General features: G+C 36.4%; 1 protein-coding gene across 1 annotated transcript in view; it reads right to left on the bottom strand.

Annotated features, from left to right (window-relative positions):
• Nucleotides 1–3,048: 3,048 nt before the first annotated feature.
• The window catches only part of LOC140156820 (popeye domain-containing protein 3-like), a 50,103-nt gene continuing 34,860 nt past the window's right edge, over nt 3,049–18,291 (bottom strand). The window contains exons 3-4 of the mRNA XM_072179809.1: nt 10,591–10,702; nt 3,049–7,251 (exon numbers count right to left, since the gene is read on the bottom strand). Coding sequence (XP_072035910.1) covers nt 6,943–7,251; nt 10,591–10,702 — 421 coding nt within the window. The 3' untranslated portion in view covers nt 3,049–6,942. The remainder of the gene's footprint in view (nt 7,252–10,590; nt 10,703–18,291) is intronic.

Raw genomic sequence — 18,291 nt, 5'->3', positions numbered from 1 at the left:
TGGAGCCAAATTGCTATACAGTCAAGGAATGAGTTCCTCTGATTCAAAGGATAATATATACTGTTGTACAAAGAATTGTACAGTGTGTTCTATTTCTGGGCTACAGGTATGATTGTATTGGGTGACAGTTTTTGAACAGAACTTTTTATTTTACCTAAATTTAGTATAAGCTTAAGAACATCGTGCAATGTAGGCTATATCAAACCACGGAGTATGTTGAATTCTGCACCCAAGACAACATGGTGCTCAATGCATCAGCTGATGCATGCCATAAATGTGAATGTGTATATTATGTTTTTAGCATGTAATGTAGCATTCATAATGTACATTTTCAATTGCTTTTTGCCACAAATTTCAATGCTGCATGTATGTACAATATAATCAATTGCTACACATTTCACATTTAATGTATGTATAACTATATAATCATTTGAACTTTTCCAGTGACCTTGTCCATATACCATGTAAATCTCTGGACATATCTCTATGACCATATTTGGGCAAAACAATTTACATGCGAAACACATAGTATCAGATACTATCCCGATACTAGTATCAGGTACTATCCCGATACTAGTATCGGGCACTATTCCGATACTATTTATCAGTGTCTCCCAGTAACAGTATCGGATACTATCCCGATACTATATGTCCATATATGGACAAAAGATTTGCATGTGAAACATATCCGGATAATATACCGATACTAATATCCCACTAGGTAGCGGGTACTATTCCGGTATTAGTATCAGATACTATCCCGATACCTATTATATTTTGATATGGGAGTGTATATTGCCATGATGATCTTACAAGAACACTTTATTCGTGCCGCATTACTTAAAATGCACCTGCAGTATCTTTGAACGTGTCTCCTTGAATAAGAGACGAACAATAAAATTGTATCATTGTTTCTTCCCAAAACAATATGATTGTTTACGTTGTCAAAATTGTAGTATTTTGATCTCATTGTATGAAAATGGGTAGGAAATGATTGATATCAAAATCATATGATGGACATTTTTGATTATATGGATGAGGACATGAAAAATAAATGAAAATAAATCATTGACCTTAATATGAAAATTTTTTCCATGTTTTATTATTAACTCTTTGAATGGAGTAATTAGTCAAGTTTCGTATGTATTTACAACGCATGTTTGGTAAACATGCCCTTAGTTTAAGTGTTTCTCTTTTTATTTAAAATGACATGTGCCTGTAGCTAGTTGGACACAGGGTAATCTTTTTTTTATAATAATCTTGAAAACATATCGCAAATATAATATTTTACAATAAAAGTGATAGCTGCCTTATGTGAATTGCTATTTAGACAGTTAGATAAATGGATTGGTTTTCCCTACAGCAGCTAATGTTCATTGACATTAGTGATCTTTGCACCTGAAGCAAGCAACATAGTATGACAGTGCACCTGTTTGCCCTGTCACCGTATAATCCGTCATGCATTTATTGTATACTACTAGGATATCATACATGCTAATGTCTTAAGACAGAGTTCGTTAACCCCATATAACTGCAGTCTCAAAGAATGACCTTTGAACACATTGGGTACAAATATCATGCTCTACAAAATTATGTCATATCGTGAACTTACATTGTTGAATGCGAGTATTGGACTTACTGTTATGAGTAGGATATATGGGCTCAACGTGAAAAACAATTCCTTCTTAATATTTAGAACCATACCTAAAAAGAATGCTGAATATTGTTGTTTAAATTTGAAAGGTGATCTTAAAGAACCAGAACAATGAAATTGTTAACTTCAGCATGTTTGAGCTTGTTTGCAAAATAAAATATTTGTTTTGAAACTAGATGTTTGTATAGAATACTTAAATAAAAGGTTACTATCAGAGCTACTGTTCCCTGGGCTACTGTTTTATTTGGTACACAAGGATTAGAGTTCTGATAACATTATGTCAAGGCAACAGCTGCAGCGGCTAGTCTTATCATAGTACATTATAGGACGCCGTGGAGCCGTCAATGAAAATTTTAACTCATCTTTTCAAGCTCCATCAAAAGTCGTAATAAGTTCAAAGAAAAGGGGAATAGGAGATAAATTTTCATTATATCTGTATTACAACTTGATATCGTAGTAAATGTTGTCCCTAGAACTTAGCTAAAACTGTAGGCCTATAAGTCATGGTAATGATCCCTTAAGGAAGCGATGTAATTTCTTCCAAATTTTAGCAATGTCTTTCTTCCACGTTTGATTCTCAACATTCCCCAGAATACCTTCAGAAAAAGAAATCAATTTTTTTGCAAGTTCTCACTATAGGAGTTTCCCACATCAGTCCTACCGGGCTTGCGGCCTTAAAGGTTTAAAGCTCTGACGGGCTGCGGGTCCAGTATCAACAGAGATATCAAGGCCACAAGCCCGGTTGGGGTGAGACCGGAAACTCCCATAGTGAGGTCTTGCAACTAATGGATTTCCAATATAGAATTGCCCCGTCAAACCTTAAGAATGCGTGGCTTTAAGTTACCGACAGACCGTTACACATTTCATTTTTAGGAAACGTCCGTATTATTACCCCTTTGTTTCCCTCATTCTTCAGGCCCTGCCCACTATCGGTTGCTAATTTATAGTTTAAGCTTTATCGGTATTGTTTGTGAGCGCTAATTGTTTCTTTGTAGCCCTGCGAGGCAACCTTGAATAATATTATTTTGATTACTAGTTTTTATATTTTACCGTGTTTCATATACACACTAAAGATAATAAATAACAACAGAGGACGCTATCACTCTTTAGGTGTCTTAGAGAGGGGCGGGGAGAGATGGGGAAAGGAGAGAAAGGGGGGGAGTGATAGAGGGTTTTCTCCTTCTCTTTTAATCCCTGATCTGAGCAAAAGAGAAACTCATTTTTTAATTTGAAGCAAGGCAGTGCTAGACACAATAAGCCTTTTTGAGGAATGGCGGACTGTGTTGTTCAGTTTGGGAAAAGCCTTTTGACTTTTCCAGCTTTACCCAAACTGAAAATCTTTCTCCTTGTCCGCCATTCTTCAAAAAATGCTAATGAAACAGACCACATAAACATACCTGTTAAAATGTTTGCATGTTTTATTGTAAATTGTATATGTACAATGCAAAAACACCCACTTTCACTACTATCAAACAAGTTTTCTATGTACATAATCCAATTATAAGCTAACCCCTGGTAATTTACAGATACCAAACTTTTAAAACGGTAAATGTGACCACATTAGAGCGCCGCTGTGCATTAACCATCAGAATCAGTACACCTTATCCGTGCACGTGAATCCAAACAGCACCCGGACAGATTAGGGCCGTCAGGGGTTAAGCCCTTACTCGTTTCGATACTGACTGCGAGATACATGACATTGTAGAGGTATGATATTTTAGTGGCATGACTCTCTGTACACAGGACCAACGGCTCAACGCCCCCTTCGAATGAAGAAGTACATTCTTTGTTCATTTAATACCCAATTCTAAATATGTGATGCGATCAAGCAAAATCAGTCGGAACTCGGCAATCATAGTTTTGAGATATGGGCCAAATAATGTGGAAATATTCTGAAAGGAACATGTTAAAAACGTGACTTTTTTTACCTACACCCAATTTCGATAATAATATTGTCAAAAATCGTGAAATTATTCCAAACGAAACTCGGATTTAGCGATTTGTTATGCCAAATTTCGTAGCCATATCTTAAACCAAAGATATCGTTGCTAAGTTGACTATGTATAACATGTATAGTTGTGCTAGAAGTGACTAAATTAAAGTAGCCTACTCTAAACTTTAAACTTGATTTTCTCCGTTACTTGTTTTTAATATACCGGTGTTCAAATTGTTGTAACTTTGTAACCAAAGGCCGTATGGGGTTTTCACTAACGTGGAGCTTCGAATACCCTAAAAATGACAATGTAAGAATCCTAAAATTGACGTGGGATTACTTCAGACTGATTTTGATTGATCGCATCACATATACTGTGTGTAGTGCAAGAAGTTATCAGCAGATGTTGTCCATTAATTTCAGACTTTTTTCGAGTCAATACCCTAGCAAATCTCCACTGCCGGGAATCGAACCCCGTACCTCATTCATAATAGGTAACTACAGTAACTATTCGGTCACTTATTATGAACTACTAAGAGAACAAAACGAAATATTGCAAACACTGATCTGCAATTTCACATTTGGCTGTCCATGCCAAGTATCAACCTTAAGGAATGATATGTACGGTATGACGTCATGATTGAACTAAAATTTAAGGAACTTAGGTAATATACTTGAAAGCTAAATTGTATACAACTGAGGATTGCCAGAATACATGACTGTGCATAAAAACACATATTATACTACAAGAATACTTGGCGCATGCTATTAGCATGCAATGGGGATTAGTTGTCTCATAATGAATCGGGAGTACATTATGTTGTAGAGCATTATTATGATTCACAACACATTTCCCTCTTCTTAGGCAATATATTGAACATAACATGACGTTCGCGTGAGAATCGTTGTTACGCATCGATTACTAAACTTTCATAAGCATGTGTAAATAACTAATCATTATATGCAGACTGAGTTTGAAAAAATAACATTCTAAAACTCCAATATTATTGCGCAAACATGAGCGCTGCAAACAAGGTTTAGTTTTGAAATCTCATTATCTAGGGGATCTTGGTTTGTAAATTGTACTCCATTGTTAAAATAAGATGCTCATCGAGGGACAAAAAATAATGTTTATCAAAACAGGGAAGCACAACAACATACGTATTCTTGCATTTCTTTATTTCAGGTGGAAGTTACTAAATAGAAGAACATCTAAATGCATACTTTGCGTTGATTGTCATTGGCAATCGAAACCTTGATCACTGTTTTGTGTCATAGTATCCCAGCATTTTGAATTAACAACAGAACAAAATATATCTAATGATTCCAAGAGTATCTAATTCTGACATATTTGGGTCTGCAACCATTAAGCGTGAAGAATAAATCTACAAATGTGACAGGAGAATGACGTTTGATGGACATTTGATCAATGCAATAGTGGGCAACGTAACGTGGCTAGACTTGCCGGAGATTTCCACAGGGTGAACTTAATTATAAGGCGCTATAAGATTAAAATTCGAGTTGAAATAGCATTCACAGAGGGCATGGGTAAAATATTCTTATTTCAATGTAAGACAATCCACTATTTTCGACACATAATGTTCAGAAAAGTTGAAATAATTACTTGCAAAGTAAGTCACGATTGAAATGGAATCGTATACAAACTTTTGATATATGTCAAATGACGATCATTTTATTAATGGACTTCTCTTTCCTTGTCATTTTATATTCAAGTTCTATGCATTTGTTATACATCAACTTCGCTGATATTAAATTTCTGAAAAAAGAATGTGCACAGAATTTTTCGTCCAGCCCACCTGCCCCTATTATCAATGTGTGGTGTTGCGATTTTTGAATGTGGTTATCCAACATTACATTGCGAGACAGAAGGGGACAGAAGGGGACTGATTCGGCGAAGTGTATATTACGCTCGTAATTAACGTGTATAAATTATACTTTTGAAATGTATTATTATAACAAACATGACAAACATTGAGGCAATCTACATCAGGTACTTCCCACATATAGATCATTATGGACATTACCCAGCAAACACAAAACATTTTCGACATCATTCGCAAAAGGTTACAAAAGGTTGACAGAAAACGTTTAAATGTCGGGTTATATAAAGGTAAAGGGTTTTTAAACCCTTTAAAATGTATTCATAGCATTCAAAACTGTTTTCTTGATAACTTACTGCAAATATTCTAACATGTGTTATTTTTAGCGTTGACAAAAATATTTTACAATAACATTTTGAAGACATTTAAAAAATTATTTTTGCAGTGCGTTTTCATACAACACGTTTTAAAACGTTTTCATAACCTTTATGTAACCCGACATTTAATGTTATTAAACGTTTTTACCAAAAACAAAAAATCCAAAATATAACCTGTAAAACGATTTAAAAACGTTTTGTGTTTGCTGGATATGTGCTTAGTTCTATGTTGATGCCTGCTAATACGAATTACCTCTTCAGTGGTGGCCAGTGTGGCCAGTGACCCATTATTTAATAATTATTAATAATCATTTACAATAATATTTTTTTTAAATTAAAACAAACAAATATGATTATTTATGGGTTTTATCACTTTTTATCACTCTAAATTATATTCACAGTGATGTCTAAGATGATATTGAAAATAGACAGACACAATTTACACATAGCTAAAATTCCTCTAAACAATAAACAACAATAAATGCGTAATTTTATACAAGCCATTTAATGTTAGAAGCTGTAGCTGATACACATGAATAAGGCATCTTAAATTTGGTGGGATGTAAGTCTGACACAATAGAACAAATTAAAAGTATTCATCAATATATTGTTCGTCAACGCACCTTAAAAATATATATTACCTGTAGTTACTATCTTTTGAAACTTTTGAATCTTAGTTTAACTAAACGTAATTTAGAAAATTGTTTTAGAAAAACAACATGCTCATGCAAAATACTACAATGTGTGTTTCAATCCAATTTTTAATTTATAATTTTCGTACATATCTATTCATATCTTGTTACAAACATACCTACAATCTTAATGAAGTTAACACTTGGCTTTGGCAAACGTTTTACTTGTTTTCAGTTTTCAATGCTATTGGCTTTGACTTTTGTAAACCTATTTGCGTAATTTGAGAGTCAAAGCGTTCCTACTTCCTGATATTTATCCAACGGAAGAAGGGCATAGGCATACAATCTAACCTGAAAATATCTCTTAAGATTGTGCCAATGCAAGATACGACGTAATTATGTGAACAGATCTAACTCTTTGCCGTACTTAATACAAAGATGAATACGAACATGTTCTACAGCGTTAGGGTATATCTCAACATTTGTTATCCTCTATTTACCCTACTTATTTAGGCTTGCTCATGCCTAATATCGGAATACCAATTCCACAAGCCCCCATAGGTCCAGCAGCAAAGTGCCCCTTAAGGTCATGGTGAGATGGCAGCTCCCTGGCAGCACTGGGGAGGCGGATATCAGCCCTAGCTCCATGAGTATTTAGATGCTTTTCCGTAAGTAGATATAATTTCTTTGTGATATCATTACCGATCAAATTTTCAAAGACTTGTTTAACGTAGGGTTCTGATTCAAGATACTCAAGTAGTGTGTCTCGTGGCCATGATATGTAGCGGCAATATAGCGTAGCCGTCAAAGTAATCTATAGTAAAACGTAAGAAAAACATGATGGTTTTAGTATCATTGATTATTGTTGTTATCGAGTTATTTGAGTTGCTGATATACCCAATGTGAGGAGTGGAATATGCAAAAATACATATATGGGATACTGTTCAGCATCCCATGTTTAGAATCATGCAAGAGTATCCTCTGTTCCTCTGTATAATATTGAAGCCCTCTGTTGGTCAACGTTACATTAAAGTCACGCATGGTTTTGTGTTATGCCCTCTGGGGCATATACATGTATATTGGGACTCTATTAATTGCACGTCATCGCTTTGGGAGTTTCCAGCCTCAGCCCTACCGGGCTTGCGGCGTTGATGCTTTTTATACCCGCATGCGAAGCATGAACGGGTATATTGCCATTCTATGGTTTCTTCTCCTTCTCCTTCTCCTTTTCCTCCATCAAACACAACATTCTGTCAAGGCTAGCGCTAAAACTACAAGGGCCACAGGGCCCATATGTGGTACACTTATGGGCCCTACCCCGTAGATTTATCCTTTGCCCATCTTGGCCCCAGAGGTCAAAGGTCACAGGCCCCAGGGGCCCAAATGTAAAAAATACAAAGCATGCCGTTTCTCATCAAATGAAGCAGCCTCAGGGGCCTGAGTTGGTACACTGATAGCCCCAGGGGTACTCTATATATACAAGTATACATGAACCCCATATGTCATATATTATGGGCCCCAGGGCCCCAAATGTTAAAACAAGGGGTAACAGATTGACAAAGCTAGCGCTAAAACTACAAGGGCCCCAGGGCCCATATGTAGTACACTTATGGGCCCTACCCTGTAGATTTATCCTTTGCACATCTGGGCCCCAGAGGTCAAGGTCACGGGCCCCAGGGGCCCAAATGTAAAAATACAAAGCATGCGGTTTCTCATTAAATGAAGCAGCCTCGGGCCCTGAGTTGGTACACTGATAGAGCCAGGGGTACTCTATATATACAAGTATACATGAGCCCCATATGTCATATATTATGGGCCCCAGGGCCCCAAATGTTAAAATAAGGGGCAACAGGTTAACAAGGCTAGCTATAAAACTACAAGGGCACTAGGGCTCATATGTGGCACATGTATGGGCCCTAAGTTGTAATGTGTCTTCTGCCCATTTTGGCCCCAGATGTTTAAGGCTAGGGGCCCCAGAGGCCCAAATGTTAAAACAAAGGGCCGGTCGTTTCTCAACAAATAAAGTAGCGACAGGGTTTAGATTTGGTACACTAATAGGTCTTCAGCATTATATTGTTTTATGTATATATGAACCCTATGTGTCACATAATATGGGCCCCAGGGCCCCAAACGCTAAAAACATAGGGCCGGTCGTTACTCAGTAAATAAAGCAGCTACAATGTCCAGCTTGAGTCTGCTGATAGCACTTGAGAAGTATATTTCAACATATGCACAGAGCCCCATAAGTCAAATATTATGGGCCCCAGGCCCCAAATGTTAAATCAAAGGGCCGGCCATTTTTCACCAAAGCTCAAAGTTTGTACACAGACTGCACCTGAGAATTATATTGTTATATGTACATATGAGCCCCATATGTCACATAATATGGGCCCATGGCCCCAAACGCTAAAACATAGGGCCAGCCGTTACTCAGTAAATAAAGCAGCTACAGTGCCCAGCTTAAGTCTACTGATAGCACTTGAGAATTATACTTCAACATGTGTACATGAGCCTCATAAGTCAAATATTATGGGCCAGGGCCCCAAATGTTAAAAAGGGCTGTCCGTTTATCATCAAATAAAGCAACTTCAGGGCTCGGAGTTTGTACACAGATTGCACCTGCGAATTATATTGTTAATAACACCCACCCCATCCCATTCACAGACAATTGCGTAATTATAATAATATAGATGACAGAAACGTTAAGGCTGTTCCAGTTAAATTACATACCCATTGGCTGTTCTATTTAATTTACATACTCCCTCTGAAATGGCTGTTCCATTTAATTTACATACTCCCTCTGGAATAGCTTTCCCTAATCAAATTGCACATTGTGAATTTCAATCTATCAAATTGCATAGCTTCACTGTGAATTAGAGAGACTGACAACAGCAACCTAAGTCCTCAGCAAATAAGGACTGTAAGTTTGTGTAAACCGATAACATGCGGGTATAGCCGTATTTGTGTACAAATATATAGCCTTCTAGTTCTTTTACTGGGCTCCCAGCCCGTCAGGGCTTAAAAAATTTCAAGGCTGCAAGCCTGGAAACTCCCGTAGTGAGGACTTGCAACTAATGGAGTTCCAAAATATAATGGCCCCGCATGGAAAGAAAGCAAGGTTAATTAACGGAACCTTAAGGAATGGGTGACGGGCTGTCTCTAAGTATGTCTCTTTCGTTATCAAAACACGATCATACTTTTTTTAGTTTTACCCCTTAATTGTTAATTTCCCTCATTCTTCAGCTCATGCCCTCTATCGGGGTAATTTATATTTTAAGCTTTAAAGCTATTGTTTTTTGACAATATTGTATAACCTTGAATAATTTTGTTTGAGCAATATTGTCTTTACGGACGATACCTCCACAATCTTCCCCATACCTTATCATCAAATTTTACTAGTTTATATATTGTTGTTTGGAAGTACAAATATATATTGTAATCCATGTTTCTGGAAGTACTCGCATTGTTATCCACGTTTCTTACTTGGAAATGATCACATTGTTAACCACGTTTCTTACATGGAAGCGATCACATTGTTATCCACGTTCCTTACCTGGAAGCGATCACATTGTTATCCACGTTTCTTCCCTGAAATGATCCCATTGTTCATCCACGTTTCTTACCTGGAAGTACTCACATTGTTGTCCACGTTTCTTACCTGGAAGTGATCCCATCTTTATCCACGTTTCTTACCTGGAAGCGATCACATTGTTATCCAAGTTTCTTACCTGGAAGTGATCACATTGTTATCCACGTTTCTTAGCTGGAAGTGATCACATTGTTATCCACGTTGCTTACCTGGAATTGATCCCATTTTTATCCACATTTCTTACCTGAAAGCGATCACATTGCTATTCATGTTTCTTATCTAGAAGCAATCACATTGTTATCCAAGTTTCTTACCTGGAAGTGATCACATTGTTATCCACGTTTCTTAGCTGGAAGTGATCACATTGTTATCCACGTTGCTTACCTGGAATTGATCCCATTTTTATCCACATTTCTTACCTGAAAGCGATCACATTGCTATTCATGTTTCTTATCTAGAAGCGATCACATTGTTATCCAAGTTTCTTACCTGGAATTGATCCCATTAATTGTTATCCACGTTTCTTACCTAGAAGTACTCACATTTGTTCTTTATTTATCTTACCTGGAAGCGATCACATTCCTGCCCGTGTGTAAATGAATCCCATTCGGGTGAATCCAAGAATTGCTTGTCCTGAATTGCATGAAGAAATTCTCCTTCACAGAAGACTTTGACCCTGTAAAAATATAATGGTTAATGTTGTTAAATATAGACAAAGCAGCTATACAAACGTCAACATTTTTATGGCCATGGCGGCAGTGCTTTATCTTTCACCTACCCGACACACTAGAGTAATATTGAAATGTCTAAATTTGCCACTAGTCAATCGAGCATGTATAGGTTTACAACATTAATAGATTTTACAAGCCTGACAGCAATTTACCAGACATCGGCTGTCATTCCATTGTTAACCCTCGTCCTAACGCTTCAATGTAATTGTAGAGCCATCCTTTGTGCTTGTACTAAATACAAAGCCTGTCGCAAGACGTTATGCCGTTTTAACATATTCTTATGTTCAACATATCAACATATCATTGTACTTGAAAGCTAATTTTACAATATATTATACAAATTAAGATGTCATGGCACCGCTTATAATGGTTATTATGTATAGTCCAGATTCTGCTAACACTTGCTGAAAACAATATTATAGGATAACGGTTTTATCTAAATTGCATATTACGTGTTTATATGTTTCGAATAGTTACTCCCCATAGCAAAAAATCAGACCTTTTCGGATAACTTCCCGATAGTCACCGGGTAGACACCGGCAAATTTCACATGCAAATTAGATAGGTAGCGGGTGACTACCCGATAAATTTTTGGGAAACAATAGTGGATACCTTTCAGGCAATAGGTACCGGATGACTACCCGATGACTGTTTTGGGAAACTAGCGGGTAACCACCCGGTGACTTTTTTGGGAACTAGCGGATAACTACCCGATAACTTTTCGGGGACCTAGCGGATAACTTTGTTGGTGACGATATACCTGGTGACCTCTTTTGAGACTTCCTGTTGACCTTTTGGGGAATGCAGAAATACAAATACATGAGTATGCACAAATGTATTAGACAATTTAGCTTATTATTTGAATTGTAGTTTTTGGAGAAATACAACTGGACCTGCAGTCATGGCAGTGTGCTATCTTGCTATTAAGAAACTTGAAAGTGTACAATGTAATTGTAGTTATTGTACAAAAATATTCTTCTGATTTAATTTGGTTCACACCTTTATAAGGTGTATACATTTCAATTAATGTACAACCAAATTGTATATACATGTATTACAGTACCTAAATGTGATCACATTACTAACACAGCCTATATAATTTGTATATCAAATATTATAATTTATTTACAACAATAGCTTAAACATAAAGCTTAAAAGTTAATTGGCACATTAGCTGATGATTAGTAATTTAATTGGCATTAATTTACTGTCAACATAATGTACATGTATGATTTACTAGAAAAGATATAAACTAAAACACTCAAATGTGTTAGGTACATGTACATAGTGTATAAAAGACTGCATCAATACAAATCATTTCATGCAAATTTTCCTACCTGCATTGTCATTTGAAATCAAGCATTCAATGCTTTATAATTTCTACAGCATGTTCCAGATTAATTAGTAAACATCTTGTAATGTCCTAAATGTAAATCCATACATTTTGGACCACAAATAACTGAATATTCTGCACAAATATATTCCAACTGCCAACAGCTAGCTTCTCCATTTTGAATTCATTCAGTGACCTTTGACCATATACCCACCCACAATAAATTCTTAAGATGCTTAATGCTATTTTCAAGGTCAAATTAAAAGCGGATAACCACCGGGTAACTCCTGCAAAGAATCTAAGTTTCTGGGAACCTTCTGGGTAACTCATTTGAAATATTTGAGTTTTTGGGAGACTTCCGGATGTCTACCCGAAAACTTTTGGATAACTTAATTAGGTATCCGCAAGGTATCCGCTAGCGGGCACTTTCGGATAACACTGGAAAAGGTACCCGAAAGGTTTCTGATGACCACCGAATGGTCATCGGGTGGTCACCGGGAAACTTTTCTTTTTGCTATGGGTCTCTCGTTCTCTGGAGCATTAAACTTTCTTTCTGCTACTGAATAAATGTTACGAATGTTTAGGAGAGTATTATGAAAAGGTTTATCAGAAGGTGAAAAATTAGGAATGACAGGTTCTCTGACAAGCTACAGCAGCAATACTATATTCAGTGATATTGAGGTACGTAGCAGATTTCAACTTCTAGACGATGTTGATAAAACTGCGACCGGTAGAGCAACAGGAGAGATTTATAAGCGCCAATGAAGCAACGGAGAGGTTCATCCCGAAAGAAAGCATCAGTTGGAAGAGTCTACTTAAAGATGAAAGCCACAAAGACATAGTTCATGTCTCTTAGCCAAGTTCAGAAGATCAACATACACAAAAATAATGACACAAAGCTAGATGAGGCGAAAGATTTCAAATATTTTGGACCTTGAATGGCTAGCTCAGCTAGAGTCGAGTATCAAAACACGTGAGACAGCAGCTTAGAGACCATGTAAGAACCTAACGAAGACGGACGTCTGATCTACCAAAGGAATTTAAATTACAGGTCTTCAGACTTTGTTAACATACCGATGTGAAGCCTGATGACACTCAACCTATCTAATGAGCTGGGTGACCGAATGCTTTGGGTAGTGTATATCTTCCACTGGAAATACCGCATAAGTAACGAAGAGCAATACGGATACCTTCTAACTTTAACCAACACATCTGAGCAAACAAATATCTCACTTTTATCAAATAACTTTTATGCTGTAGCCAAGATTTAAGAGTCTAATCATGTGTAATTTCAATATCCTGGCACATAAGATAACAGAGTATGACTTTTTAAATGACCTAGCAGTACTGGGAACTGCGATGCGGGACAGGAGAATATGGAGAACAGCCGTGGTTCAAGAAAACCACCCGAAATAAGTAGAAGCTTGAAATAATAAACCGTTTTAATGTATTGAGTCTTTACAAATTAGTTCAAAATTATTTTGTTGCTACGTTGATTTACTTGCCACTGCATTACTATACGACTATTTTCTTGGCCTCTTTATTGGGTCCAATCGATCGATTCAAACGTGATACATAATTACCATTACCAGATTATCACAACAACATTCACGAAACATTAGGGTGAAATCTTAATATGATTTAGCACAGCCTATAGCCTAGGCAGGTAACAGCTGAGAATACTGGTCCCATCAGCGAAAAATACATCAACTCGAGTGATTAATTCAAGGTACATGTAAGTAAATATGTGAACCTGAAACTTAGTACAATTTGTTAAACTACTATGCCTTCCACGTATAACTATAACTTCTAACGTAAGATCTTCTTAAAGACGGCGTTGAAATTTGCAAATGGTGGTCTTCAAATCTATTTGTGACAGAGACATCCATTCTGCTCGAATAATTACGTAATTATGATGTAGAACAAAACCAGGTCAACCAATACGCTGACCAAACATAATATAATTGACGCTACCCATTCCAATGTCTGCATCTCTTCTATCTTCTATACAGCACCTCTTATTGCAATTAACGCTACGGACTAATATCTATAATTCAACTTCTAGTTCTACAAATAACACTTCTTGAGTGCATCATCCTTTCCCTAAGGAGACCGTTATTGAAGCTCGGTTGCTATGGAACTTTTATCCCTTTGTATGAGACACTCGGTTTATAATTATTCACAATTGTCACATTGTAGAGTTGTTGTTTATTTTGATGCAAAAATCAAAATTCAGAAAGGAGTAAATGCATACCAAGACGTACAAACATGCAAAGGTGGGTTAAGTGGTTCCCATCTTATATTTTTAACATGTAAAGTAGCAAATGCTATAAAATCACTGCCATTGTAGACCGTAGTAGAGGGAAACTAGTAAGAAATGATGTGCAAACAATCTCTTCCTTTCAATAATTGAGTTGATGGGGTGTTTTCATCTCTCCTGGGTTTCTAGAGCGAAAAGGAGAGACATAATAGTGGTGTAATCCACACAAGTAGATGCTAAAGTATGGGTAGCGTAAGAACGTGTAAAGATCACAGGTTAAAATTACAAATTGAAAATAAGAATACGTTTTCTATGAAACAGCATTTTTTTTCAATTTACTGACGTGTGTTGAATATTATGGTGCTATTGGCAATAGAACCGTAGTGTTAAAAAGTACCAGTAAATTGAAAAACAAAACAATCTTGTCAATGCGACTTTTCTCGGTAAGAAAAGTGTGAAACTAATTGAATATTTTGCAGAAAATTTAGATATCAGTTTCCCTTTTGTTGTGATCTAAGTAAATATTATAATTATAATGATATGTTGAAAACGGATCTTATATAGAACAATACATGTATGTGAAACGAATTTGATTGGTGCGACCGCTAGTATATTATATGCTGTTTAGAATATGAAATGATGAGCCTCATTTATTTCCGATTTTTTTTCCTCAATGGCTATATTCATTTAGACCAAATAATAGTACATATACCGTTTACGTAAAATGCCTGCCGGTGTCACCGGTGTCAAATAACGTATAACCAAACTCTGGCAAATTCCTTAGCCAATAGCATCTCGTCTCGTTAATTAATCTTCCCTGTGGGTAACGTTTTATAGAATAGCTCTACACCATGAACATGGTCTAATGTAAACACCGTGCAATTACTGACCCGATGGTATTATGCGTCCGGCAGATTGCCAAATTGATGCCAATACTTGCTTCTAATGCAAATACGGATCATCACATTTCAGAATCTTCAAAAAGGTCTTTCCGTATCTCGAGAACAATCGCACCATGTATGAACATTTTAGAGATTTTGGTTCATAACTTAAAGCATAGAATACTTGAACTAAAAAAAGCAAGGAGAAAAAGGGTAGATTCAATATGATGAAATTGATGATGAAGATGTTTGGTATATACAGTGGGGATTAACATAAATAATAAAAAACAAATTGACAAAATATCCAATGGGGCAAAAAGACAATGACTACATAGATCTTGAAATGTACATTTGAATCAATCAGTCGCTTTATAGTTGAGCTAATGCACTTGAATAGCTGTCATGTTACACAATAACGTAGAGGGGAATGTTTTAGTCGATTGGACTCTTACTGTAAATATGTCAAAATATAATTTTGGTTTTATGCCATAGATTCCGTCTTTGCAAAGAAGACATGTCAGCCAGCGAGCCCGGGCCAGCGAGCTTGCATTCAAAGTAAGCTCCCGTTATGGAATACATAATACATAGATGAGTACCAAGCGTAAATCATCTGTCTAAATTCAGCGAAAATCTATCGATTCCCGATTTAATGAAATATGATTGGTGTTTGCAGTAGGCAAGTAGTCGAGGAACGACATACGAAGATTGAAATTATTAGCATTGTAGCGGCATGATAGTAATTTCAACAATTCGGAGAACTCGTCTGTTTTTCTTACACTAAATGCTGATTTTGGCCAATAAAACTGTCAAAACGAGAAATAACATTTAGCTTGATTTGAAAACACAATTTGTGATAGTAGTACAGACATGTACGGTAATTCCCTCGCTTTGCACCACTGAGGTCTCGGGTTCAAGCCCGGCGCGGCCCAAGGACTCATGTGCACTTGGTTTATCCCGATTCCATGCTCGCTCTCGCAGGTTTTCTCCGGGATCTCCGGTTTCCTCCTGTATCGAAAAAATCGGTGATTAGTTGTTTGGTTATCAAAAACTTGTGAATTTGTGGAGCTGCACAGATAATTGGTGGATGTTACAATCTAAATGCGGATAGGTGTGCGCCGTTCGGCAGCAACCTAGTTGATGCGATCTGATTATGATGATTCACCATTGCAGCGAAATTACAGCGCTTTGAGTCCTCTAAGATCTGGAGAAAGGCGCTTTATAAATCCAAAATGTATTATTATTATTATTTATGATTCATAGTTTATTGTCACTCTTCGTAATAATTGCCGTTTGTTTCAGATCCATTGTTGTTGCCCATGCAGTTGAAAAGATCTTAAGTGCTATATTTACCTGCCTGAATGGAGCTGCATATTTATCAACATACTGATTAATTCTATTCTGCAAACAGTGTTCAGGCACTATGGACCACAATGGCCTCATCCCAATGCCATAGTTCAATTAAACTCAATTAAACAATCATAGTGCCAAATTTGACCTCAAGTGGTAGAGTATGAGTTTTTGTACCCAAATTTTCAAAGTTCATACAATGAATGTACAAATGTATTGGGCATCTTGGGGTTAAAGAACTGTGCCCTGATAGACGAGCATGTTGTGGATCCTAGTGAGGCATTATAGTTACGAAAGAAGTTCTGTTCGTCTAAATGAGATTTAAGATTTGCGTAAATTGAAGCCTGTAAATATTCCTATACACATAATCAGAAAATGGGTTGAATAAATTACAGAATGGCTATAGTTTTACCAAAAGTATGTCACTTATGTGACTCTCTAATCTTGTTAACTTGCTACTTGATTGTCATATAGTTGAGATTTTTTAACATAGAAAGCTCAGAAGTTAAAAAAAAAAGAAGGTACTTTGTTGAAAGTGCTTTTGAAGGATTCAATAACTGTCGCAGGTCGTAATGCATGTCAACTGTTGCCCTGTACTTTGCTTTTAGTTACGCACTTTTGTGTCCCATGAAGACACGAAATACTTAGGTAATATAAAACGGGGTGATATAAATCACATTGTTCAGAGTTTCAACCCATTTCAATACATTTTCTCTCAGGGTATGTGCATATGTTGCAGATACGGTCCCCAGTAGTTCATTAACTAACATGCTGAAGGCGTGCAGATATTGATTCACAATTTTTAACACTTTTCCCGCCAAAAACATTGTGAAGACGAATATATATCACACAATACTGAAACTGTAATAACAATTCGAATAATCCTTATTATGAGATTTGACAAAGAGTTCAATTAGTTTACAATGCGTGCAAATATGGCTGGTATTGTTTCGCTGATTCTTAGAAAAGATCAAACCATTTAATTGAATTGAATTTAATTTTTGAATTGAATTGAATTGAAACAAATGTTAAAAGGACAGGTCTTTGTTCAACTAAAGGTATGACAGAAATCTCAAACAATAATCACCGTTCAATTTGTGTCACCACCTGAATCAGAAATGTGCACTGTACATAATTTGCCATTCAGATGAGAAAATAGCCTTAACCATCAAATAATGGACAATGTAAAAATCACCGTTAAATTATTACCTTCATATAACATACTACACCTGAAGCAAAGACGACTACTTTGCGGTTCAGAGTGTCTTTAAGGGTAGACTAGGTATTGATAGTCGAAGCAGCCACAACAAAAACTGATTTTTACTATCCAAATCAATAATATTATTGAAAAATAAGACTTTGATGTTTTGCAAAAGTTCATTCTACAAATCATACTTTGAAAACTTGATTGGTTTATGGTTGTGAATGAGTTATGTAAGTGTTGTTGTTTCAGCCCTCTTTACAACATAACTCAAGAACCACAGGACCTACAAAAATATATATCTGATATTTGAATTCTTCTACACACTCACTATGAATTTGATCAATGAATTTTTACCGAAGCTCACTACCATTCGCAAAATGTTGTCAAGTACCAAATCGCAGTAGTTTATTGTGGGACATGAGAGCACATCAAACATGTCGAATCTCCTTCTGATATCAAATAATTTTGATTTTTGGATATTCGCGATATTATACACATTTCATGGCAAA

Source organism: Amphiura filiformis, chromosome 7 (assembly GCF_039555335.1).
Source record: "Amphiura filiformis chromosome 7, Afil_fr2py, whole genome shotgun sequence".
NCBI lineage: Eukaryota > Metazoa > Echinodermata > Ophiuroidea > Amphilepidida > Amphiuridae > Amphiura > Amphiura filiformis.
The sequence above is the reverse complement of the archived record's forward strand: the minus strand, read 5'-3'. Positions and strand labels throughout refer to the sequence as shown.